General features: G+C 36.7%; 1 protein-coding gene across 1 annotated transcript in view; it reads right to left on the bottom strand.

Annotated features, from left to right (window-relative positions):
• Window positions 1–16,350, bottom strand: part of SLC15A5 (solute carrier family 15 member 5) — a 134,930-nt gene extending 118,580 nt beyond the window's left edge. The window contains exons 1-2 of the mRNA XM_027838583.1: window positions 15,993–16,350; window positions 5,439–5,661 (exon numbers count right to left, since the gene is read on the bottom strand). Coding sequence (XP_027694384.1) covers window positions 5,439–5,661; window positions 15,993–16,350 — 581 coding nt within the window. The remainder of the gene's footprint in view (window positions 1–5,438; window positions 5,662–15,992) is intronic.
• Window positions 16,351–17,868: the final 1,518 nt, after the last annotated feature.

Below are 17,868 nucleotides of genomic sequence, written 5' to 3'. Positions count from 1 at the left end.
AGATTTTCTGACAACAATGACTGAAGCAATAATACTAGTTTTCACTGGGAGAAACCCCAAGACTTCAGAATTGTGAGAGATGGGCCTAGACATAGGGATTAGATCAGGAAAGCTGAGTGGTATGTTAAGAAGAGAACTGAAGAGAAGAAGCATTCATGATAGTGTTAGAGGATATGGGAGAAGCTGTCTTGGGATTTGCTTGCTGGTGCCTAGGAATAAACTGGGAGAGCTAACTAACAGGGATGACTTCCTGATGTAAAGAGGGAAAGGAAAATTGGAGTGGGGGGGAAGGGACCAGTAGGATGAGTTTGAAGTAGCATCCCCAGAACCAAGAGTATTGGCAGAACCTTGATCACCCTGGAGCCACAAGGTGAATAATTCCACCTGAAATACATCCACCGAACTCCATGACCTAGTTGGGAGAGGAAGAGGAATGACTGCCTGTGCAAGCATAAGGAGAATAATTTCTGCCCCTTGCTATGATTTTCCCTCAGTTTATTACTTCCCAATTGACATAGGTGGTTATACCATTATTTTTTTGGGGGGGGTAGAAGATTGTGTAGGGAGATTGGAGGGGGAGTTGAAGGTGATTCTTGACTAGTTTGCTCCTATGAGTTACTATGTTATTCTGACTTCCTTAATTTTTTAAAATAAATTCCTGGCTCCTTGCTGGTGTATGAATGGAAAGAATACACTGGAACATGGACTTATGCAATAACAAATTAGGATTAGACAAAACAATTGAAAATGAATACGAAGGTGCCTGGGTCCCAAGTTACATTTATGTCGATTTATAGAGATAGTCAAGATTCTAAGGAGCAAATTGCTTACATTGATAATATTAAACCAGTAATTTCCAGGGATTAAATGGCTTATACTAATAGCCTTCAATTAATAACTGTTACATGTTTACATTGATATTTTAAACTTATTATAACTTTGTATTTTAAGGTAAATATATTATAATATGGCTTAGTAGATAGAGAGCCTCAAAGTCAAGTCTCAGCTACAATCTTAGTTTCTACAAAATGCCTTTCATGATATCCCTAAGTCCTCCAGATTGATTTCTTCAATGTAATACCCATTAAAACAATACCCAAAGTACTTTTATATATATGAACTTTCAAAGCAACATAAGAGAACATCTCTAGTCACCCACACTGAAAGATTCAGAGGATGTCATCTGAGAAATGGAATAATGCATAAACTATTAATGTGAACCTGAATTTTCCCAAGAGTCTTGTGCAGTAGCAAGAAAGTGTCTTTCTTGGCTCTAGAGAATTCAGACCCAGCAAACATCTCAAGCGTGTCAGGGTTGATTGGCACAAACACCAGCTTCTTCAAAGTATTAGAAGAACAGTGTAGGCTATGATCTGGGATACTGTCATGCCCTGACAATCCATGGTTCCTATACAGCAGCTTACAAGAAACTAGAAGAAAGTAGTGGCAAAGAACAGTATAAAAAGACTGAGTCTTCCAACTTAAGACTAGATCTAGACAGATTAGACTTTGTTAATTGTCAACTCTCTGAAGAAGGGAAGACTTACTTCAGGGAGAAATTCAGTTTAACAATCTGAGTTCTCACTACATAAGTGGGATACAGAGTCTGCCCATGGAGTAAAAAACAGAATCTACCTCAAAATGACTCCTGATGCTTTAGAAATTGTTCTCAAAAAATTATTCTATCAAAATTAGATATTTAATCCACCTGAAAGAACTGTTAGTCAATGACAACATCACTAAATCTGGTAGTCCCTTTATATTATCCATAGTGATGAAAGAAGATGTGAAAGTTAAAAATGTACGTAGACTTGATTCAGGATCCAAAGAGGTAGAGATAAGGAAAGAGAGTAGTCCATACAAAGCCAAGGAAAAGTAATATGAAATGCCATGTATAGAGAACAGTAAGTAATCCAATCTGACTGGAACACAGAATTGAGAGGGGAATCTGGAAGGATAGGTTGGACACAACATTGTCAAAACTTTAAATGCCAAGCAGAAGTTTATATTTATTTTAGAGACAACAGAAAGCCAGGTGGGAAATCTAGGGGGAGATGTCTAGCAGACAGTTGGTAATGGGACAATAGAGCTCAATAAAGATATGTATATTTGGAAATCATCAATCAATAAGCTGGTAATTGAACCCATGGAAACAGATTGATTTAATAACAAAACTTTATTAACTATCTTCTATATGTGAGGCATTGTCTTTGGTGTGAGGGATAGAAAAATGAAAGGGCCCTTTCCCTCATAGAGCATACATTCTACTGAGTTAATGAGATTAATGGGAGAGAGAGTATATAGAGAGAAGAGAAGAGGTCCTAGGACAGAGACCTGGAGTGTACATACAAACAGAGGGGGTTGGACATGGATTTTAGAGAGAAATTGAGAAGGAGCAATCATAAAAGGAGCAGGAGAAACAGGGAAGAGCAGTGCCACCAATTGAATTTACCAGAAGGACAATAGCAATAAACAAATCAAAGTTCTTGATGGGCACATAATAAGTCCTTGATGCATGTTTATTGACTGATTGGTTTGAAATGGATTGTCACTGAGAAATTTTGAGACAATGTATAGAATTCATTATCAAGTGTGAACTGCCATATTTTGAATAGGCTTAAATTGGATGCTGCTATGAGTTAGTGTACACTATATGTCAGGGAAGATTAATATAAAAGTAAATTATCTGTCTCATGGACTGCATGACTCTTAAGTTATGGTGATACTCCTACAAGGAATGAAGGTGCTACGTGAGATTCAGGGAAATGGACCTTCGTACACGAGAGTATAGCTGAGAATCTTAGACTTAGAGAGTGTGCCCCTCTGGGTTTGTGAAATTTGTTTCTTTGAAACAATCATCTTTGCCTCAGTTGTCTCTGATGGCTGGTATTGAGGGACTGATTCTTAAGAGTTCAAGTCTCATTCCATAGAGAGCACCTTACTTTGACACAATAGAAGAAGTTAAAACTCTGCAGTAGAATACTGAACCAGACTGACTGATCTCATACCTATTAACCAAAAAAACACTTGCTGGTACCCAAGGCACTTCAACCTATGGCCATGATAGTACTATATACTATAACTTTGGAATGTGGGTCAAGAGAGGATAATTGAGCTAGTAAGAAACAGATTTTACTGGCCCCAAATGGCAGCAAAATGTGAGATGTGCTCAATATGTTTAAGGGAAAGTGCTGTCAATTTGTGCTGCATAGTTAGAAAGTGTAAGTACCAGTAAACTTTGGAATCTGTTTGCATTGGCTTTCTGTCTCTGGGAGGAGATAGGGAAAACAAGCAACACCTTAGTGGTAATACACCAGTTTACTTGATATACACAGGAATCCTCAATGATGAGCCAGAAAACTTGTAAAAGTGTCAAGGTGTTGTGGGAGAAATACTTTTGTATGTATGGTTTCTCTGTCAAGATCCACCCTGACCAAGACAGAGACTTTATAAACAACCTCGTTAAGAAAGTAGTGGTCTTGGTAAGAATCAAGAAGTCTAGAGCCACACTGTACCACCTTCAGGGAATTCCACAGCTTGAGTATTTCACTTCTACATTACTAAACATTTTGAGAACCCTGAGACCTTAACAAGAAGCCAAGTAGAATTAACATGTGAAATTGCTAGTATGTGCGAACAATGCTACAAGGAATAATGTTGTAAGCTTTCCACTATACTTAATAATGTTTTTGTGAGGGTCATACCTGCCCATTTACTTGTGCTCTGGGGTTTTAGAAGATTGAAAATATGGAGAAAATCACAACTAGTATGTTTTCAACTAAAGGACAGATAAAGAAGGACTGATACCTTAGTTTTAGTCTCAGCTCAGAAAAACTCTGATAGAGAAAAGCAATAGTATGATACTTGACTCTGTTGCCAATATGATAGAGTTCTGCTAATGAATCTCGAGGTGCACAGCAGACTGATGGAAAGCCATCCATATGAAGGAGTTGAACCACTGGGAAATATAGCTGTCAAATAGCCCCAGAAAATGGTAAGGGATACATCAGGACAATGAATCCATCACAACCATCATTGGAGGGTTAGAAAAACTACTTGGTAAGTAGAAGGAAAAGATAGTCATCAAGTAGATTTTAAGAAGCAGACCATGCTCAGAAATCTCAATAATTTTAGAGAGATTTTCTGAACTCAATAGCTCTTTGAGTACCTACTTAGGTAAGAAAGCACATGAACACTAACTGGTTCCATCAGAGAAGCCAAGCAAGTATATCCTGGCCCTAAAGGGGTCCTTAGTCATCTTACAGACAGAAGTAAAGGCTGGATATAGGAACATCTCCCTTTTTTTAACATGATATTCTACCTATGGAGACACCTAGGTGACAAAAGGAACCTAAAGAACTTGTAGAGAATGATAATCAATCTGAGTCAGATGAAGATTAGGGCTATAGGAAAAGAGGTCTGCAGATACTGAACCCAAGAGTTCCTGGTCAAAGTGCCGGGCCTATTAGTCCAGTGACCAAGCTCAGTAATCACCTTTTAGGAGAAAGCAGAGAAGCAGCTACTCATATAGCATGACTCATTGTAGTACATGTGTGTGTTTGATATGTCATTGAAACATCCACTCTCATATGTTGTATAAAAACAATGTGTTTGCTATGTCATGTGCTTTCATTGCTTATGATATATATATATATATATATATATATATATATATATATATAATTTGCTGTTCATGGTGGTATTTTGCCTAATTTTGCTATGCATACATATTGCCTGCTACTGCTGCAGAGAGCACTGCTCTTGGAGTCTGGAAGAGGTGAGTTCAAATTGCAACTTAGAGCTATGTGAAACTGGGACTAACCTCTTTAAGCCTCAGTTTTCTTATCTGTAAAGTGGGGATCTCAATAGTATGTTTCTCATACAGTTGTAAGAACTATGTGAGATAATATATGCAAACGTTTTTCAAATCTTTACTACTACTACTACTACTTCTATTACTATTACTACCACTGCTGTTAGTGCTATTACTACTACTATTGATAACAGAATGTGCACTGGAATGGGTGTTTGAACCATATTTGAATAGTTCATATTAACCCGAAACACTCTACACTGTGCTTGGGTGTAGCTAAGAGTCCCAGAGACATTTTTGGATCTCCAAGTCACATGTACAAATATTTGATGATCTAAATATTCATTTTCTTTATATATCTTGTTTACTGATGAATACATTATCTTTGAATAAAGATCCTGAAACACTATTTAAAAAATAGTGCATGCCCATTTTATAGAAGAATAACAATGTTTCATGAAAGTTATGGGGCAATTACTGCCTACTTGAGATGAATTTAGGAATATTGCATTAAAGGCCACAGTGCTCTCCATCAACTGTAAATTTCAAAGCCTTAATTCAATTTACATTAAATAATAGTATTTGGCCAAATAGCTTCTATGCTATAAACCATTTAGTTACCTACCAGGTAAAAAAAGACATTAGTTTCTTAGGTCCATGTTCCTGAAGTCTGTAAGAACTTAGTGGACAGACTATGGTTCTTATTCCTCCAGTTCCAAGGCAGGTTGCCATTAGTCCTAAATAGAACAGGATATTTTGTTCCTTTTTAGGTAGGCTGTGAATCATATAGTGAGAATCTACATAGAAATCTTCTGAGGGAAAAGCAACAACAGGTAGCATAGCAGTGCCTGTGGGCAAAGCAAAAGATAAAATTAATAAGGCTTGAAAAATCAATTAAGTTGTAAAACAAGTTCTAAGTTTTATTCCCTTTCTTTTTAAAAATTAATTAATTAATTTTAGTTTTTATCACTTCTATTAGATTTTGACTTCCAATTTTTTCTACCCCCCCTTCCTTTCTTCCCTCCCCCTTCCCCAAGACAGCAAACAATCTGATATAGGCTATATATGTACAATCATAATAAACATATTTCTGTATTAGTCATGTTGTGAAAGAAGAATCAGAACAAAGGGGAAAAATTTGAGGAAAAAAAACCAAAAAAGTGAAAAGAGTATGCTTTGATTTGCATTCAGACTGCATAGTTCTCTCTCTGGATGTGGATAGCATTTTCCATCATGAATCTTTTGGACTTGTCTTATATCATTGCATTGTTGAGAAGAGCTAAGTCTATCAGAGTTGATCATGAACACCATAGCAGGATTCCAACTCAATCACATCCTGTCTGCCTACAAAAGTTTTTCCCCAACCCTCTGCATTCCTTCCATTCTTGGCTACATAGGTTTTATTTATGCAAGAGAAAGTTAATTTAAAATAATGGAATTTATAATTTTTACACTTCACTAATGCTCTCCCTTATAATGGGGTGTAGGGTGTGTTCAGGGAAGACTAATAGCTCTGTTGTGAGGGCTGTTGAGCCCTTTTCAGGGTTGTTTTCCAACTTTGGTGTCCACCTGTTCCACCTAACTCTCACCTGTGGCTTCAAGGATCTGCAGCACGCACAGTGGCCACACCCCAATAAATTGTTTCAGCAGACAGGCTAAACCAGGTTAAGGGTTAGATAACCAAGGTGTTTCATACCCACAAAGGAGTTAGGGGGGTGTCTGCTCAAAGCATGTGAAGACTTCTCCTCATGTAATGGGTGGATGAGAACAATTTGTTCCAATGGCCCCAAAGGCAGCTGAAACGGGCACTGTGGAGTGCTTGGAACTTGGTTGGACGTTGAAGACACAAACGTCATCCACTTCATCTTGAGCCATCACCAGTCATCCTGATTCTGTCTTGCCATTGGACTGTGATGACTCGGGAGGAGAAAGTGGGGCAGATAACTTCATGCAACTCTGCTTCACTTAAATCCAATTTATGCACAAATCAAAAGACATCACCCATATCATTTTACCATTTTTACCTATCTCAAAGTCCTGTGGCAACAAAGCAGTAGGTGCAAATTGGCTGGGAGTTGCAGTCACAACTCTGCACACAGAAGGCTCAGGCAATAGGATCATCTTCTTACTGGAAGCAGTGGACACCCCTGGATCACACTGCTCACTTTCTGGTGTGAGGAAGGCTAGAAAAGGTGCCCTAAAAATTGTCTGCTTACCTAACCCTGGCCTGATTACTGTGGCAGGTGAGGATATTACCCTGTGATCAAAACACACAAAAAATGTACAAAAATGCAAAACTGATTCCATTTACCATCAGTATATGGAATGTGTGTACACTCATAGACAGCACAAAATCCAGTAGACCTGAAAAATGAACAGCTCTTGTTGCAAGAAAACTCAGCAGGTATTGCATCCAAATAGCAGCCCTGAGTGAAAAACAAGACTGGTAAATGAAGGCCAGTTTACTGAAGTTGGAGCTGAATACGTATTTTTCTGGAGTGACTGAAGTGAAGGGGAGCTCCATGAAAGCTGGTGTACATTTTACAATCAAAACTAATCTAGTCAACAAGCTTGTATGCCTGCCAAAAGGAGTGAACAACAGGCTCATGACAATGTCATTGCCACTTGGAGGAAAATGTCATGCCGCCATCATCGGTGCCTATGCTCCCATGACGAACCCTGATGAGGCCAAATAAAAATGTTATGAAGAACTGGAGACCCTTATCATCAATGTACCAAAAGGACAAGCTTATAATTCTGGGTGACTTTAATGCTAGAATAGGTTCAGGCTACCAGACGTGGCAGGGAGTCCTAGGGAGGAATGGAGTTGGAAACAGCAATAGCAATGGTCACTTACTACTGAAGACTTGTGCATCTCATGACCTTCTCATCACTAACACTGTTTTCTATTTACCTCAACGCAATAAAACTCTATGGATGCACCCTCGCAGCAAACATTGGCATTTAATAGGTTATGTGATTGTTAGGAGACAGAATGTGAGAGTGATGAAGGCAATGTGTGGAGCAGAGTGTTGGACTGATCATAGACTTATGCTCTCCAAGCTAAATATTTGCATAGAACAAAAGTGGTGACCCTGAGGCAAAATGACTACCAGAAGAATTGATATCAACACACTCGAGCACTTCTCTGAGTAGGAACAATTTGTTGCTAACTTGGAGGGAAAGTTGAGCCAACACATGCTTGGCAGCAGTGGAGCAGAAAAGGAGTAGGCAGCTTTCAGAGATTTGGTGTATAGAATTGCATTTGCTCAGCTGGGTCAGAACACTCACAAACATCAAGATTGGTGGCAAAGCACCTGGTGCTGATTCTATTCCAGCTGAGAGTTACATGTTGGGGGGGTGGGGAGGAGGTCCATTGCTCATACAAAAGCTGACTGAAATTTTCCAGGTTATATGGCAACAGGAGGTTATCCCCCAGGAGTTCAAGAATGCCTCCATTGTCCATCTCTATAAAGGTAAAGGAAATAGATTGTCCTGTGACAATCACAGTGGGGGGAGGGGATGTCTCTCTCTTAGCCATGACTGGCAAGATTCTTGCTAGAGTCTTCCTTAATAGGCAATCCTTCACCTGGAAGATGTTCTTTTGTCACATGCTGAAATTCAGTGTTAGATATTGACCCATATGGGTCTGGAAGAGGGTTTTACGAGATGACTTGAGTAACACAATGTGATATAAGCAGGAAGGTGGCATCAGAGGTGGGCTATCCTTTCCATTTGTTCTTCAGGGGCCTGTATTTTAGATGTTTCTTTGTTCCAATTCACAATAATCACTTCCTTCTCTGTGCTTCCATAACACTTAGAGTCAGGACTACACAATTTAATACTCGGTTTCTCTTTGTTTCGTACATGTTAATTTGTCCCTACAGCTAGATTGTAAGCTCTTTGAGGGCAGAAAACACATCATATGGTTCCGTATAATCACCCTGATACATAGCACAATACCAGTCATGTAATAAACATAGAATAAACGCACATTGTGTGGCTATCATTACCACTCCTTTTTCAACCAGAGTGAAAAGTGCACTTATAGGATTAGACAGAACTGGTACTTTTTTTTACCTACTTCTTTTGACTCATTCCTCTCAGCTGACAGTAGTGGTAGACACCTTGTAAGTATCAAGCTTTATCCAGCTGAAGGAGATATTCCAAAGGCAGATGGAGGAATGTGTGGAATATTTTTTAGGAGGACAGACAATAGTCCTAATGGAAGCTGAGGAATAGTAACAGGCTTATCTAGAAATTATGAATGAGTGATGGGGTCTGGTGAATTCTGAGCTAATTATTGCCACTTGGGGCCTAATCATTTGCCAAGTGTTCTCTAAATGACCATACTGAATGTCCCTAAAATACCTTACCTTGTTAGAAAGGAATAATTAACATGTATTTAACAAATATTTTCTTAAAATTTGATGCTTTGATCAATCTATGATTTTAATGTGCTTCCTCTAATATTATAAATTGCAATGCCTCTGTACCTTCTTATCTGACCAGCAAAACTATTCTGCAAAAAAAACAACAGAAGGTCCAAAAATGAAAAAAAAAAGACTTTGTGAATAAAGATTTAGCTGCAATTTAAATAGTGATTTAAATTCTTCATATTTTCTTGTAAGTCCCACATGAAGGCTATATCTAGCCTATCTGAGGCTTTCCTTATAATCTTTTACTATCTTAGAGATATCAAATCTATTGTCTCTTGGTCTCTCCACATAATCCACTAATTCCATTTGTTGATCATATACGTTCATGATATTTTTTGCCACTTCTCATCTGCACATCATTGTTGGCTACGTGCTGCAAAATAGGCACTATAGTGTAGTAGAGAAAGCAATAAACTGGTAGTTAGAAGATCTGGGTTTGTAGTTACTAGTTGTGCTACTTTGGGCAAGCAATTAGTCTCTCTGTTTTATCTCCTATGTAGCTGTTGTAGGCTCTGGTCTTCCTCTCCCAATCACCATGTGCACTCCCATGTCTGGTTGCTAGAACAAGGACCTGAATGTCTAAGGGCAGCCCTGAGGGATTGATTCTAATGCTTTAGCTTATGAGCCCCCACCAATGTGTTTTCTCCATGATAATCAAATGATATTGATTAATCAGCCAGACTTAATTTGCTTTTAGAAAGGGATATTTACTATAGTGGTAGAATTGGAGAATTTGAGTGAGAAGGCTAGTATAAGATTAGTGTATACAAAATCAGAGTAACTAAATTCTGATTTTAAAGTGGTGGATAAGGAAGAAAAAATACAGTATTTAATTTAATAGAAGAAAACACAGATTATAACTCTAGACAGGAATGGATTAAAGTTTTTAATTAAAAGAAAGTGAATAGATAATAAACCAAAGCCCAATAGTCTGTTGCATATGAATGTGTATATATATGCATATATTTGCATATATGTATATGCATATATATGCACATGTGTATATGTATGTATATATGTATGTGTTATATATATATATAATATATATATATATATAAAATATATATATATATATATAATTTCAACAGAGGCATATAAAGAAAGAAAATGATGAACTCATCAAAAAATCTATTAAGCTTTAGGGCATTTTAAATAACCAGAATTGAGATTATGATTTTAATCAAGGCAACAGTAAAAATTGATAATGTCAGAAAAGATTAACAGGGAAACTTCATAACATTTGAAAGGCAACATAGATAATGAAAAAGCCTAACATGTACAAATACATATATACTAAATGATATATGGAATATATCTATGAAATCTTAAAGGAATAACAAAAGGTCATTGAGGGTAATACAATAAATGTAAGAGAATTGAATATTTCTCTTACTGAGCTGAGTAAATCTAACAGAAAGATTTACAAGAAGGAAAATATAGAAATGAATGGGGAGAAAAGTAGAATTGAACGACCTTTGGCAATTTCTGATGAGTTATTAAAGAATACATATTTCACTCCATCAAGTGTATTTTTATAAATATTGATCACGTATCCCAAAATTTTAAAAGTACGGATAATAAAAACTTCCTTTCCAGACAATAATATAATCGAGGTTTTTGTGCTGCTGTTTTTAGAGGTAATTCTGGGGATCTATAAGTTTTTAGTGCTTCCGAGGTGGTATGATCCAAGGAGAGGTGTGTCCGCTGCTCTCCTGGCCTGTGCTCTGGTCTTTGCCCAGAAAAGGACCTTGCTCCCTTGCAGCTGCAAGTTCTATGGCTCCTTTTGACCTTGGAACGGTGACTAGGTCTTCTGTTCTCCTGCATCCATAAGTGCTAGTGCTCCTTTCTTCCTTGCAACTGAGACCAGGGGCTGTCCTGTGAACCAACACAAGCATTCTTCTCTACCCTGGAACTATGACCAGGGACCCTGCCTCTCTGCCTCCAAGTGCTAGTGCTGCTCTTTGCCATAGAGCTGGCGTACTGCCAGCAACGGGTCCCTGGTAATCTCTTTATGATCAGCTGTCTGACCACTTTGCTATCTGTGACCGAAAGCTCCTGAAGCTGCCCCTATTGCAGCTGCCTCCAAGGCCTGCTGGTGGTGTTGCCATGGTATGTGCTGTGCTCTGGGCCAACTCCCATCTCAGCATCACAGACTTCTCATGGCTGATCTTCTAAGTTGTCTTCAACTAGAAAAATGTCTTACCTCAATCTTTTATTGCTCTGCCACTTAAAAATTTTGTTTGAGGCATTCTTGTAAGTTGCTTGGAGGGAGAGTTCTGTTGAATTCCTGCTTGTACTCCACCATCTTGGCTCCCAAATATCATTTGTTATTAATGTTATTTTCAACTTCATCATGACATAGTCCTGACTTCTGTCACCACTGGCTCATTCTCTACTGTACATGGATGTTCTTTCTCAATCTGGTATCAGATCCACTCCTTTCAAGAAGTGTGCCTTGAGTATCCCAACTATGTTCTGATTACTTTTCATCTTTATATAGAGGTTGGGCTAGATGTGTTATGTCCTGGCTTTGATTCTCTAGTTTTTCCAAGCATGTATAGTATGTTGTCTTCCCTGTTAGATGTCAGCAACATCAAGGGATCTATTTTATGCCTCAATGTTTCCAGAAAAGTGATAAAGAACAACAAAAGGTCAATAAATGCTTAAAAATCACATATCCATGTGGCTCTGATTGCATTGAATGTGGATATTCATAGGAGACTTACTCAATAAACAGGAGCCTTCCTTGATTTCTCTTGACATTTTGCAAATAACATTGAAGACTATGGACTGTCCCCTTTGCTTTCACCAAGTTTCCAACGTACCTTTTTAATTGATTTATTTGACAACATCCTTTACTCCACTTCTGTTTTGCAATTCCTGGTTTATAATGTTTTATGGCCTGCTCTTAATCACTCTGCATCTTTACCAATGGGCTAAAGTATTGCAATTCTTCAGAAACGATAGCTTTTCTGCAACTCACAGTCATACTCCACCATTGGTAGAATATTGGTAGAGAAAATGGGGCCTCTATTTTTAGGAGAAATTTGGAATTATTAAAGAATTTTGACATTTCCCAAACACAATCCAGCCTACCACCCTCTTCCTGCTCAATTCAAACCCTTAATTATTTTTCTTTTGAAGTCTTTGCCTAACACATCTCCCCTTCTACCTCACCCTCCCCCATCCCATGAACTCCAGTGGCTCCCTATTATTTCTAGAAGAAAATCTAAGATCCTCTGTGTGTCTTTTCAAAGCCTTTCATAATATTGTCCCTTTCCTCCTTTTCCAGTTTTCATATACCCTACTCCTTTCTATATACTCTATGATCCAGTAACCCTGGCCTCTTTGTTTTTCCTGGCACTTGACACTCTATTTCCTGATGGTGTATTTTCACTGTTTGTCTTCTAGGTCTGGAATGTTCTCCCTCCTCATCCTTGCCCCCTGGTTTCCCTGACTTCCTTCAAGTCTCCTCGGAAGTTTCACCTTCTGGAAGAAGTTTCTCCCAGTTCTCCTTAATTTCAGTTTTTTTTTTCCCTCTAAGAATATTCTCAAGATATCCTGTCTTGTACACATTCTTTTTTTGCTTGCTGTCTCCTCCACTAGACTGTGAGCTCCTGGAGAGCAGACACTATTCCCCCCTTTCTTTTTATCCTGAGCACTTAACAAGCTACCTGGCCCTTAGTAAGTACTTAACAAATATTTATTAATTGACTAACTTGTCAGTTGTCCATATGACTTGCTTGTTAATTATCCATCCAAGTACCTATCATAGTCTTAATAATAGGCATTTTTTCATTTACTATCTTGCCTAGATAGTTAGATCAATTTTTTTTTCATTGTTACAGATTTCATTTAGGGGCTTCTGAAATGTTTCAGCATGATGTCACCTATATATAGGACCATACTGTAGACTTTACCATCTATAGGAAATTCTTATTCCATTTGAACTTTTTACTGGATCTCCTCCATTTCAGTGGTAAATACCTTTGGTGAACTTGTAACTTTCTTTATCATGCTTTGATTGATATTCATGATCAGGATGTTGTTAAACAAGTTAAACAAGGTCATCTTGGTTGTTATATATTTCATGGAATCTTGAATAATTTTGACATGTACAAAATATATATTGTTCAAAGAGTGTCTTTAAGCTTTGTTCTAGTATTAGGCCTATATACCAAAGAAAACAAAGAAGAAAAGGATCTATTTTTAGAAAAATAGCTAATGGAAACTAAGAGAGTGTCCTGCTAATGAGAAATAGCTAAACAAATTGTAGTATATTATTATGCCATAAGAAATGATGAAATGGATAATTTAAGAATCAACTGGTAAGACCTCTATGAACAGATGCAAAGTGAAATTAGTAGAACTAGGAGAACACTTTATACAGTGGCAACACTGGGAAGAAAACACAACTTTGCAAGACTTTAGAACTCTGATGAATGAAATGAAAAAAAAATAAGTCCAGAATACTGAAGATGAAATGTGGAGCCTGAAAGATTTAAAATAGAGAGAGACATATTTTTTTGTACTTAGCCAGTGTGGGAATTTGTTTGGTGGGACTATTCATATTTGTATGAAAAGTTTTTTGTTTATTTCTTTTATTGCTTAATGCTTTAATTGCTTAAAATTGTCAAGTAAGAAAAATGAAAAATGCTGGAGGAACTGTGGGAAAAAGGCAGCTATATTAATGCTGTGTTGTGGAAGCTATAAACTGGTCTGGTCATTTTGGAATCCAATTTGGAACTGTGTCCCAAAAGCTATTAAGCTATGCGTTCCTATTGACCAAATGATACCACTACTAGTCCATATTCTAGTAGAGATCAAAGCAAAAAGCAAAGTAGATATGTTTTAAAATAATAAATGTGTACAAAAATATAGCAGCTCTTTTCACAATGGCAAAAATTGATAACTAAGGGGGCCACATCAATTGGGAAACAATTAGCTGAACAAATTAGGGTATATTCCTTGATAAAATGTTTTAAATATGTAAGAAATTTGAAGGGAGTGGTTTTAGAAAATTCTGGGAAGACTTGCATGAAACTGATGCAAAATGAAGTGAGCAAAACCAGTAAAACAAAACATACAATAGCAACAATACTGTAAAGACAAATAACTTTGAAAGAGTAAGGAGCTCTGATCAACACAATAGAACTAAAAAATGTAATTACCAAACCAAAAAAACAACAGAAAATGCAATTACATTTTCAAAGGACTCATGATTAAACATGCTCTCCACCTTCAGATAAAGAGTTGATGGACTCAGAGTGTAGAGTGAAACATTTTTTTTTGGACATAGAAACTATAGATATTTGTATACAAATTTATAATGGGTTTTGTTTTTCTGCTTTATTAATAGGTGGGAGGTAGGCAGAGATTGGAGGGAAAGAATTCAGAACTGAAAATAAAATATAATTGAGTTAAAAAGAAGAAAAAGAAAATGGAAAAAATGTGGGGACCTTGGGAGAAGAGAGATAAAATAAATATTTATAATAAATAAATTTAAATAAAAAGTTTTATTTTAATTGAACCACATACCAATTTATAGCCAACAAACTATAAGAACAGTGGGATGTAAAAAAATCCTGTACATCTTCCAATTAATTGTATAGTGGTAAAAGTATTATTTACTGAAGAATATTGCTTGCAAAAATTTGTCTGTTCTCTTTTAATATTCTTATTAAGGATGCCTTTGATGTGAGTGTATCTTATAAAAAATTATATAAATGGGAAAGGTGATACACAGGTTGGCACTTGATATTCTCTTGGTCACCTTTTTTGGGGGGTGGTAATAAAATAGCTTTCCGTTCTTTGGCTACCTAGAAACTTGATTCCGCAACATCTTTACAATTATTATAACTTCCAAAACAGACTTCCTCTATTACCATTTGGTACGGTCTGGCTATTTTCATAAATTGTTCACAGTGCCATTTCAAAAAGTGCTTACTGAATGAAAATTATTGTGTCTAATTGAGCCCCAAATGACAGAATGGATCAAAGATATTCACTGAGCCTAAAAAAATCAGTTTGTGCTAGCTTCACTCCACCTACATCCACCAAAATAATGTCTCAGTAGATCATATTAATCTTGAGCAATATTTCCCCAGAACTAGAGTCGTAATTTCTCTTAGCTGTGGATACACCAAAGAAGTCAGGAGCCATTATAGACTCTTTCCATCCTCTACCACTTTTCATACCACATGAGACATGTTTTAGATAGTAAAAATGGGTATTTCCAAGAGGTAACTTTTAATTTCTCTACCTTTCTACTTGTCCATATTTCACAAAGTATTATTTTCTATGCATTGTTCATTGTTCAATAGCTTATTGGGTGGAAATCCTTTTTATAAAAACCATCATAAAATGAAAGATCTCCTTGTATTTTTTGCATAGACATTAAACACTCTTTATCACAGATATAAAGTTATTGGAACAGAGATGTAAGGTTATTGAATCTTAAGCTTTACAGAGAATCATAGTGCACTGCCATTATGTAATGACTATGTTAACCACATTTGTGCAATAGCCATGCAAATAAATGCAGACATTTCACAACTCATTAAAAACAAAAACAATCTTTCACCAACTTTCTCCTAAATACTTATGCATACAGAGGACAAGAAAAATATTTTCTCCAAACAGCCTAATTCAGGCTGAGAGTAAGGTAGCAATAACATAAGCAAAAAAATTATCTTAACCTATAAATCAAATCTTAAGAAATACAAAGAGATGTCACTAACCTACAAAATGTAGAAATGAACAAATATAGGCCAGTCTGGTCCTCTCTAGACAGGTGTCAGCCAGCCATCCCACAAACACAGGTGTCAGCATGGAAGTCCCAATGAAACTGAGGTTCAAAATGACTGCCTGGTAGTTGTGGTAGCCTAGCTTTACAGTGCAAAAAATAATCATATTACAGACGATGGCAAAAAAAGTAAACCTTTCACACAACTCGACCAGCAGCAAACAGATCTGAGCCTGAAGTTTTTTCTTGGTCTGTGATACAGGAAAATCACTGCCATTACTTTTCTTCTTCCCGTCTTTTTGGTGGTTTAGAAGGAGTTTCTCTTGAAGTTTTTTAAAGTTTGCAACAGGCATGACTAACTGCCTTGAACAAATAAGTGTTTTAAACTTGTTTTTTTCCTCTGCCCTCTAATGAAATAAGATCTTTGCTTTGAATTTCACGCCTCCATGCTACAATTTTGTAATTTGCACATTAATGTTATTCATTTTGGGGATCTGAGAGCACAATATACACAAGTATTTAAACTTCTATTGTCACACAGCTGTGTCCAAATCTGATTTGTTTGTTTAATTAGTTTATTTATACTCTTCTCCTCCTTCCCTAAATTATATTGAATTACATGAATCCCATTGAATATGTGTGGGAACTCATCTGCTTTACACTGATAAAGGTTTAAGTAGTGTGGCAGGTGAAGCAATATTTCAGGAGAATTTGAATAGTAGATCAAGAAATAATTTGAGTCTAATAATTTCTGATACTTTAATTAAAAAAGCCAGAATAGTACAAAGAAATAAAGAAAATCTGTTTTGGAGAGTGTGATCATTATTACATTCTTTTTATTTTTGGTTGAAATTCAGATAAGAAAGTTAATTAGGTAACAAAAATGCTAGTACTTTTAGGTGACTAGCTGGGTTTAAAATAGAGTAATTTGAGTTCATTAATGAAATGGGAAAATATTAAACGAGGTAATGTATGAATGTTATTATAAACTAGTGTTCAGGAATAAAGAAACAAAGATACTTTTGGATAAGGGCTTATTGGATCTTTGGTTATCTAAGTAAGTGGATAATGACATGCAATTTTGGAAGATAGGAATTTACCAATCAAACCCAACAGCAGTAAGAAGAAAATACTTCAGTTTTCAAAGTAAAACTATGAGTCTATTAGAAGGAGAGTGGCGTGTAGACTTAGTAGCTAGATAGGAGGTATATGGAGTCAGCTTTACATAGTGGAAAGAACATTGGATTTGGAGCCAAGGGATTTGGTTAGAGTCATGACTTTGATGCATTGTGGTATGAAATCTTCAGTCAATGGGTCACAGGGTGCCCTCTTCCAGTAAGTGACTCTGGCCTTGGGCTCAAGCTGATGGGGTTTAATCCCAAAGGGATTCTGATCCCTAAAGAAAAGATTTTTAAAAGACTTTTTATTGCACTACATGACTCAACACACTTGGACTCCCAAATTAAAACTCTTAGAGGAAAAAGTCCAAAGCAAAATGTAGGCATGACACATGACTACAGTCTCCCTAAAAGGGATTAACAGGATTTCTTCAAAATAGATACTCAACATACAAAGTAAATCAGATATAACACAGCAATTTATTACAAAATAAATGCTGAAAACACAAAAAGACCCATAGGCACACTTTGACAAAAACTTAAAATATGAAATAGTAACCCAAAATAAAATTCATGGCCTCGTGTCTATACACAAATTACCAAAGTTTAGGCATCAGATGAAAAAAAAAACCAGAGGTCCTAAAGCAAGAGGGCTAATATGGCCCAATATGTATTACTGAAAAGTGGTGAAATGATACTCATGAGTAGACTATAACTCTGGATGGGTATGACTTATTTGAAAGAGAAAGGATA

Source organism: Vombatus ursinus, unplaced genomic scaffold, assembly GCF_900497805.2.
Source record: "Vombatus ursinus unplaced genomic scaffold, bare-nosed wombat genome assembly UNPS02014830.1, whole genome shotgun sequence".
NCBI lineage: Eukaryota > Metazoa > Chordata > Mammalia > Diprotodontia > Vombatidae > Vombatus > Vombatus ursinus.
This window is presented reverse-complemented; position numbering and strand designations above follow the sequence as displayed.